The 9257-nt window shown below is 36.0% G+C and overlaps 1 protein-coding gene across 1 annotated transcript; it reads left to right on the top strand.

Moving 5' to 3' along the window:
* The first annotated feature begins 1119 nt into the window (after positions 1-1119).
* LOC137727799 (phenylalanine--tRNA ligase alpha subunit, cytoplasmic) lies at positions 1120-8893 on the top strand. The gene is made up of 18 exons (XM_068466622.1): positions 1120-1342; positions 1654-1776; positions 1919-2011; positions 3078-3134; positions 3589-3644; positions 3789-3881; positions 5211-5301; positions 5825-5862; positions 5976-6014; positions 6583-6659; positions 6742-6826; positions 6904-7000; positions 7622-7718; positions 7927-7998; positions 8121-8187; positions 8274-8399; positions 8527-8581; positions 8668-8893. The coding sequence occupies exons 1-18, from the start codon at positions 1196-1198 to the stop codon at positions 8716-8718; spliced, it is 1464 nt and encodes a 487-aa protein (XP_068322723.1). The 5' UTR covers positions 1120-1195; the 3' UTR covers positions 8719-8893.
* Positions 8894-9257: the final 364 nt, after the last annotated feature.

Raw genomic sequence — 9257 nt, 5'->3', positions numbered from 1 at the left:
TTGATGGGGTGAGCCTACGGTTGTTGTTGTGGGTTGGAGTCATAGGCTCCTCCTTTAGTGAATGGAACTCCATCGTTTCCTCGGAGTTGGGTTGCATCAAAAAGACACCATCTCCGTTGGTATGGTTGTTGTCTCCCAGGTCTCCAGTGCTAGTGCTGAGATCAAAGGCACCTCCGTCGTTGTCCTGATCCTCCTAATACGACGTCATTCTTGCAAACTAAAACAGAAAAAATGGAAAATATTTGTATCGAAGGAAACTTTGAGAGAGAATTGGAGTGTTTGGTTGTTAAGAAACTGCGAGAAAATGATAAAGGGTTTTGATCAGTTTCTTTTTTTTAAGTTTTTTAATTTTTTTAATTTTTTTTTTAATTTCACGTGGATCTCTAATGATATGTGGTGTCCAGTCATTGTCCATATAGGCGCCATGTCATCAGTTAACGGAAGATTTAACAGTTAGACTAACGGATGTATGAAACTGTTCCAAAATTAACACTTTAGGTATGACTTTGGGACGAAAAAAACTTTATGTACCAAATGTTGAAAACCACAAAACTTGAGGGTAGTAAACTGATATTTACCTAATAAAATAATATATAAGTTATAAGGTACTAAAACATATTGAAAACATGGAGAGCAAAAATGTACTTAGTGTTCATCCAAGTATCTTATAAGTTTCTTACAATTTATTGAAACATAAAATCTATTTTCTATCTAAGTGAGAGCTGTGATCATATTCTTAAATAAATAGAAAATAAGAAAAAAAATATCACAAAATCATCCAGCCCGCCTAGACTTACCTACACCCATCTAGCCCGCTTATCTCTACTTAAACAGGCTGATGGAGGCTTAAGCAAATCTAAACGGCATTTATTTTGAATAAACGATATTATTTACACTAAGGGGTGAAGAGTAGGCTACTTTTTGCAAATTTTTATTTTTCATATTTTTTTATTATTTAATTTTAGATTAAACTAACATGTTAAAATTGAAGTTTAAGTTGAAGGAGACATGCCAAAAAATTAGAAAAAAGACATAAAAGAGACATAATAGAGTCGGGACATCAAGCCCACGGCCCACTCACTTTCTTGCCTTCAGTCCCCTCCTCCGACCCCTGGACTGTGCAGCCAGTTAACCTAGCCATCCTCTTCTTCTTTTCGAGAGAGAGAGAGAGAGAGAGGGAGAGAGAGAGAGCGCGATGGCGGAGGAGGCAATTCTAGGATACCTGGAGTCAAAGGATGAAATATCAGATTCCGGTCAGTTTGCAACTGAACGTGGACTCGATCACAACGAGGTTGTCAACGTTATCAAGAGCCTCCATGGTTTCAGATACGTTGTTGCACAGGTTCTCTCAATTTTGCCCCTTTTTTTTCCTTTCTTTATCATTATCTGCCATTCAGTAGACTGCATATGGTTACCAGTTACTTCTACCTTGAATATGTTTTGCCCAAAACTGTAAAGTAAATAGTTGCTTCAGTGCACATAATTATATCTAAAAATTACCAAATCTCATTGGTGGTAGTTCATTCGCCTGCGAAAGGAATTTCCATTTTGGTTGTTTGTTCTGAATTTTGGGTTAAATTCCTGCATTTTTACTCGAAATATAGCCACGAATTCCTGCTGTTTTACTGTTGAATACTTTTCGTTAATCTGCAGGACATCAAAAGAGAGATGTGGATGCTTACTGACGAAGGAAATGCATACACTGTTACCGGGTCACCGGAAGTGCAGCTGTTCCTGGCCATACCACCTGAGGGTATCCCCAAAGAAGAGTTGCAGGTGATTCTTATTGATCTCACCTTTATTTGGAAATTCTGATGTGATGTATTATCCATTAGTTATATTCAATAGTTTGTTTGTGATAGATACTTGTTGTATGATTTCCCGTCGCGTTGATAGTTGAAACTGATGTTTTATTCAGAAAAAGCTGGACCCATCAGTTTTCAAAATAGGTAGCGCTCAGGCTGCAAAGCGAAAATGGGTGGAGATGGGCAAGCAACTAGTAACCCGAAAGGTAACACCTTGTTAATGAGATCACTATGCATAATAATGTCTGTTTGAAATATTATATTTTACGTAGAGGCTATGAGCTTCCTGGAATTGAATCTAATTCAGTACATCCAGTACAATGTTCTATTTGAAATAAGTAGGCTCTTCTGTTGATTTACTTTGGCGTCACAGTTGATGAAGCCAAGGATACTGTGTGTTACAATTTTCTCTCTTGTACATTTCTTGTTTGCAGTTGTGCGTACATTTTAAATTCCTCCTGGTTTGTGCCTGAAACTTGTGGTTTATTTGATTTTTAGTTTGATGCGGGGCAGGTTTTTAAGTGATTTCATATGAAAAAATTCACATTGGCCACATAATTATCTTGTAAAACTTGTTACAAATCCTGGTCTATCGTTTATTTAAGCAAGGATCAGAAGTCTCTTGAATCAGAAGTCCTTCATGTTGGCCCATGGGATCCGGATGGGGATGGTCAATGGGTACTCCATATATCACCTTCACAAGCACAAACATCACCACTCACCACCACAGTTAACACATATCTACACTTAAATGGACCTCCATTTAACCAAATGGGTATCCATTGACCACCATAGATCCAGACAAAGAACTTGTTATTATGAAAAGAAAAAATAAAAAAAAATCTCAGATACACCAAAATCTTTTTATTTATTTTGTAGAGTTTATGACTTTTTTTAATGTGTTTTAGTTCTTCCCTTCATTGCTCATTACTTATCGCATCTCAATGTTTGAATCTTTTCAAGATTTTTTTTTTTTTTGTCAAATGGACTCTGATTTTATTGTCTGTTTAATTATACAGTTCATTGGTGTTTTAAACATTCATTTTGTACCTTTTATCTTTGTGTATGCATTGTTTATAGATTTTCATAAGCTTCATCCTCTTGTGTGTGTCTTTGCCCCTTTCTTTTTAATGATTCTGGCTGTATTGGGATGTGCAAATGGCGTCCAAATGTCTGATGCTACTGTAGCCATGTTTTGCCTCAGTTATGTGTGCATGATGCCTGTTTCTTAAATACATACTCATCATAATTATCTTCTTGTACGTCCTGCAGATCCAACATGTGGAGGACGAAGTTAAAAATTTGCTTCTACAGATACAAGATGGGCAGGTGGATAATTTTTTTTCAGCACCAATAATCTGACATTGCATGCTAACTAGATACACACATGCACATAGTAGAATGTTTGGGGTTATACGTTCAGCTTCAGGCTTTAGTGATGTGTACATAGGTTTGGGTGTCTGTATTCACCTTTTATGTTGGGCTGGGGCCTGACCAAAACATGAGGAGGTGGGGGCAACAGGTTTAGCATACTAGAAAACCGCTGTCTTGTGAAATATTCAAGTGGCTGTGGGACCTGTTCGTACTTTAAATGAGCTGGGGGTACTGTATATATACATTATCATGCATGAAGTAAAATGAGATGGATTTTATTTTTATTTTTCAAAACCGTATTCCCTCATATCTGATGCACACTTCCTATCTTTAGGTACATCGTATCCTTTCTTCTTTAATGTTCACTAGCAACTCATTTGGACTTTCTTTTCGTTATATGTGATTACAGGTCATCAACCAAGATGAAATTAAAGCTCTCAAAGCAAGAAAACTTATTGTTCCACAGTAAGCATCATATATTTTTTCTACCCTTTACTTTTATAGTTCCCTTGTTCTCTTTTGAGGTCGAGGGGGTATCAATAACATTTCTTTGACTTCAGAAGATAATTTTTTTCATTGTTTTCATTTTTATGTTCTCTTGCGCTATAGAACGTGGAAGGGCTACTCGGTTAAAAAGGGCCCCAATTATGCTCCAAAGAGAAAGAAAGTAGCTACAGATTTGACTCGAGAGAATCTTCAAAGGTACATATGTGCTTGCAAATAGCTATGAATATAGAGATCTTGATCAGCAGAATTTCTGGCAACAATAGTGCTAAAGTTCTGTGAAGCATAGTTAACTTGGAATCACCAAATTAGAAACATATCTCAGAAGCATCCTTGTCAAATAAAGGGGCATGTCCTCTTGTATCCCAGGCATATTCAAACTAGAATTTTGTTTTTTCAATGGTATCTGAAATGCATCTACATGTTATGTTTTGGTATATGTGGGGCTTTGGAGTATTTGAGGTTAATAGTTTAAAAACTAGTGCTATGCTCTATCTTTCCCTCTGAGACATAATGGCATGCCCTTCTATAGGCTATCATGTGAAAAAAAAAAATAAAAAATAAAAATAAAAAATAAAAAACTGATGTGTTAGCCGATGGAATTTAGATCATGTTCGTATATCAATAGTATTACTTGCAAAGGAGCATTATGTGTAACTAGTTTTACAAGTTACATGGCTTGGTAGAATGTCCCACATAATACCCCTTTTCTTAATCACAAGTTTGATTTGTCAGTGCATAACTAACAAACTTATGAGAACTGTTTCTAACGACTGTTTTTTCTCTGGTCAGATTAAATTTCTGGCTTTTATTGTTAATTATATTATGATTGTGGGCCTTTGGTTGCTCAGCATTTCAGTTATATTGCTTTAGCTGAATGAGCAATCTTTTGTATTTGCTATATAGTGCATTTTATTTATTTATTTATTTTAGTTTACTTTATTTTGAGGAGGAGACAATTATGTTCAAAACTAAGACAAGATGCAAGAAGACCAACCCGAGCAAACAAAACACAATAGCTCAGAAAAAAACAATCAGCTCCATAGAGCTGATTAAGAAACAAGGAAAACTACAAAATAGCTGTTTTCCAATCTAGCGAAAATAAGGAGAATGAAATTTCTCTAAACTCTGAGGAAACAGATACCCACAGCAGACAAAACTGAATTCTTTCCTGAAGATTTTCAATTCCAGCGCCTTCTTCTAAGATCCTTCTCTCTCTCTCTCTCTCTCTCTCTCTCTCTCTCTCTCTCTCTCTCTCTCTCTCTCTCTCTCTCTCAATTCAGAGCCTTCAAATCCAGTGCATGTTTTAATTAATAATTTAATATCATTGCTATTTCAATTAGCATTTGTTAACTGTTGTACACTCCCCTTTTTATATGGCCCTGGATATTGTACTGACTATACATGAATAACCTTTCTTTTATGTTTTTTTCTTTTCTTTTTGGATTATGTGGTGCACTCATCAATGAATGCTGTTATATGCAGTTTATTTTGCTGATAGATTTAAATAATTATTTCTGTAATTAGGGGTGATTGGAAGGAACTAGAGTTCAAAGAGTATAACTTCAGTGCTAAAGGTCTGCCTATTGAAAGTGGTCATCTTCATCCACTGCTCAAGGCAAGGACATATTTCCACTGTATCTTTTTAATAGAAGTGGCTCTTTTGAGTAATATAAAACTGGTATAATGTGTAATCCTCAGAAGCTAATTTCTTGGGTTACGAAGTTCTAATAAAAATGTGAAAACAGAAATTTTGAGATAAAAACACATCCTTTGACTTGGTAGTTTAGAGCAGATAACATTAGCAACCATTTTTCTAGATTTGTATCCTCTAAAGAGAAACACTAGTCAAGACAATAACATCTTACAGTAGTTTACTGCAAGCTGGGTATATTAGTAGTGTCAGAGATGCAAGTGGATATGCTATTTTTTTTTTGTTTTAGCAGACCTTCAAATGATGCTGCCAAAGTCTGCAGGTGCTCAATTTGAGCTGGTGCCATACACCATAGAAATATCTTTCTAAGAGGAGGGTTAGGTTACAAAATGTCATTATGTGCTATGGTATAAGTAAAACTTTTAGTTTGAAGCAGTTTTGTATAAAATAGCTGTTAGCATTGCTAACTGAATTTCGCAACTTTCAGGTACGACATCAGTTGAAGGGTATTTTCAGGCAAATGGGGTAAGACCTGTTTCTTGTCTAATATTTGCTGATAATCTGTTCTCTCACATATACATGTACACGTCTCTATGTACAAGTCTATCTTTATGTATGGGGTTTCGTACTTACTGCAGGTTTGAGGAGATGCCTACAAACAATTATGTTGAGAGCAGGTAGCCTCTCTGCTTACTTTTGCCAACTTGTCTTACTTTTAATAGTTCCAATGTCAATTGTAGGTTATGATAGGGCTACTACTTCTAGCCCATTCTAGTCGATCACAAGTAACCATATTGCTAAAGGGTAATGCTAAGGAGACCAAATTTCTAAACTAAAATTTGTAAACCAAATGATGTGGATGTTAATAATTGGATTATTACTTAAGTGTTGATTAACGTGCTTATCATCATTTGGTTTGCAAATTTGGTTCCTCACTGGTATTTCTGTTATCTAGCTGGAGTGACAATGAATTTTAGTGATATTTCCAGGTTATCTTGAACTATTGGTTTCGAAAACCTCCTATAAAGTAGATATTTGAGTGAATGTTTTTTACTATATGGAAAGCACTTTGAGTGATAACTTTAACGTGAAAACTCTTTCTCTCTCTCTTTTTTATCGGAAGAGTTTCTTTTTGAAATTCTCCCATTTGTACTGTTTCTGTGGGATTTCAGTGTTTTACAGCTCATTATTTATGATGACTAATGGTAAAATACTGAAAAACGTTTGTTTCTGCTTTACTTGCAGCTTCTGGAACTTTGATGCACTTTTCCAGCCACAGCAACACCCTGCCCGTGATTCGCATGATACATTTTTCCTACAAGGTCTCTTTGACGTTTTTGCTTTATCCTGAATGCTTGTGTATCTTTCTTCCAACTGATAATTTGCTGGCTTTTTCGCTTTTAGTTCCTTCAACCACCAAGCAACTGCCCGAAGATTACGTTGAGCGGGTGAAGCAGATTCATGAGTCTGGTGGTTATCAATCCCGAGGGTATGACATTTTAACTTCCCTTAATGTTCCCACAATATTTGATATAACTACATGTTTCTGTTCTCTCTTTTTGGCAGATATGGATATGATTGGAAAAGAGAGGAAGCAGACAAAAATCTTCTGCGAACTCACACAACTGCTGTTTCCTCCAGGATGCTGTACGCACTAGCCCAGGTGTGTTTGTTTTTTTTTTATTAACTGTCTACATGCTCTTCGTGTCTTTCAATCGATAACTCATTATTTCTGTTTTATCTTAGCTTCAAATTCTAATCTTTGAAACTTCTTCTTTACTTTATTTCCCCCTTCTTCCGCCTTTCCTTTTTAATGGCACAACCTGTAACCTTTGTATTCAATTTATGCTGAGTTGGTGTGAAGTTTAATTTGCTTACAATGCCTTTTTGGTCTTGGTATTTTTCTTGCACCATGATTCTTTTAATGTAAACCAAAAATTTTTCAGCTTCAATTAATATCACATTTTGCTTGCTAACTAGTAAGTACTCATATTAATACACATTTAAAAATTGAAATTTTGTCATCGTCAAGGTATAATTATTACCATACATACAGCTCTGAAAGGTTTTCGAAGAATTTTCTTCAGTTTTTCCCCAAAAGGTGTTTCTAACTATTTGTTAAGTAATTATTTGGCATATTTTCTGTCTACCTATGGAGTTGTAGGTCTTTAATGTAGGCTTCACCTTTAGTTTTTTGGTTTTGCATGTGCCTGCATAAGCTGACACAATCACACACAAGCAGCCCGGAGTTGTAATTGTTTTTCTTCTTTTGCATTGCTCACAGAAACCATTTGTGCCCAAAAAGTACTACTCTATAGATCGTGTGTTCAGAAATGAAGCAGTAGATCGAACACATCTTGCAGAGTTCCACCAGATAGAAGGTAGCATTCAGTTTATTTATTATATCGAGGCTAGCGGATGTTCTTTAACACCCTACCTATGAGAGTGAAAGGAGTAACATTCAGTATAACTTGGAGTTTTGTAAATCCATCGTGCACTGGTGGCGTTGGGCTATCAACGTAATTGAAACTAGGTGAAGTTGGTATGTGTTAATCAATCGCCTCTCTGAATTTCTACTTCTGGTTTTAGGTTTGGTATGTGATCGAGGGCTTGCTCTTGGTGACTTGTTAGGAGTACTCAAAGAATTCTTCTCACGTCTGGGTAAGATATTGGCTGGCAGTTTGCTGCTGTCTTGGTTTTTGTGATTGCGATTTTGGAGATTGGGTATTACTATTACTATTACTATAATGGAAACTTGTTTCTTTCTATTCTTATACCCTTAGGCATGTCGAAACTGCGTTTCAAGCCGGCTTATAACCCATATACTGAGCCTAGCATGGAGATTTTCAGGTGCGAGTTTATTCTCGTTAAGGTGAAAATGCTGTTTCATGTTTGTAGTTGAAAGCTGATAAACAATTTCCTTTTTGCTCAAATAGTTATCATGAAGGCCTGGGGAAATGGGTAGAGATTGGAAATTCGGGCATGTTTAGACCTGAAATGCTGCTTCCTATGGGACTCCCAGAAGATGTTCGCGTTATTGCATGGGGCCTCTCCCTTGAAAGGTAAGAACAAATTCTTTATCGATACTGTTTTCATCTCTATCTTTTGTAAAGTGAAGGTTTGCTGAAGAGCACTATCAACTCTACACTGAATTGATTTTTTTCTTTTGTGGATTTTAATTTGTGCCAGACCGACCATGATTCTCTATGGGATTGATAACATCAGGGATCTTTTCGGACACAAGGTAACACTTTACGTCTTGCTCTTCAATTTGTTCCATAGTTTTTCGTTCATCTGAATTGGGTTTCACCCGATTCTATTATTTTGTAGGTCGATCTTGGTCTCATCAAGAAGAACTCGATCTGTCGCCTTGGATTATAAGCATTTTCTGTAGCTGTTGCAAGAATTTTGTTGTACTGCAGTTTGCTCATTCAAAATACAAAGATACTGAGAATTTATTGGTTTGCCCCTACTTCTTTTGTGTGAAAGCTTGAAAGGACTTGGCTTGAAAACATTTGCATTCGACCAAAAAGAAAAATGCTAGCTGTTGTGAGGATGCCTAGTTGTCATTTTAGTGGTAAAATCAGAGAACGATATTAGAAAACCGTTACCTATGGATTTTATGGAATCAAATGACGGTGGAAGAGATTTCAAGTTCGAATTCCTAAATAATGAAATGGTAAGAACAATACGACATAGTCCTGAATGGACAAAATGGACTATCTTTGATCCTCAACTCAAACAACAAAGCACATTCCTACTATTAAAAGTATCAAACACAAAGGAAACAAATCCAAAGCACATTATAATCATAGAAATTAAGTCATGAAGAATTTTTAAATAACGAGGCAAAGTCTATGCTAATCTAAAATATGGATAAGCAGATTGACTTGAAGGGTTTGAGACAAAATGAACATCCA

The sequence above is a fragment of the Pyrus communis genome, chromosome 3 (assembly GCF_963583255.1).
Source record: "Pyrus communis chromosome 3, drPyrComm1.1, whole genome shotgun sequence".
Taxonomy (NCBI): Eukaryota; Viridiplantae; Streptophyta; class Magnoliopsida; order Rosales; family Rosaceae; genus Pyrus; species Pyrus communis.
Note: the sequence above shows the minus strand (reverse complement) of the source record. Positions and strands in the feature narration are given on the sequence as shown.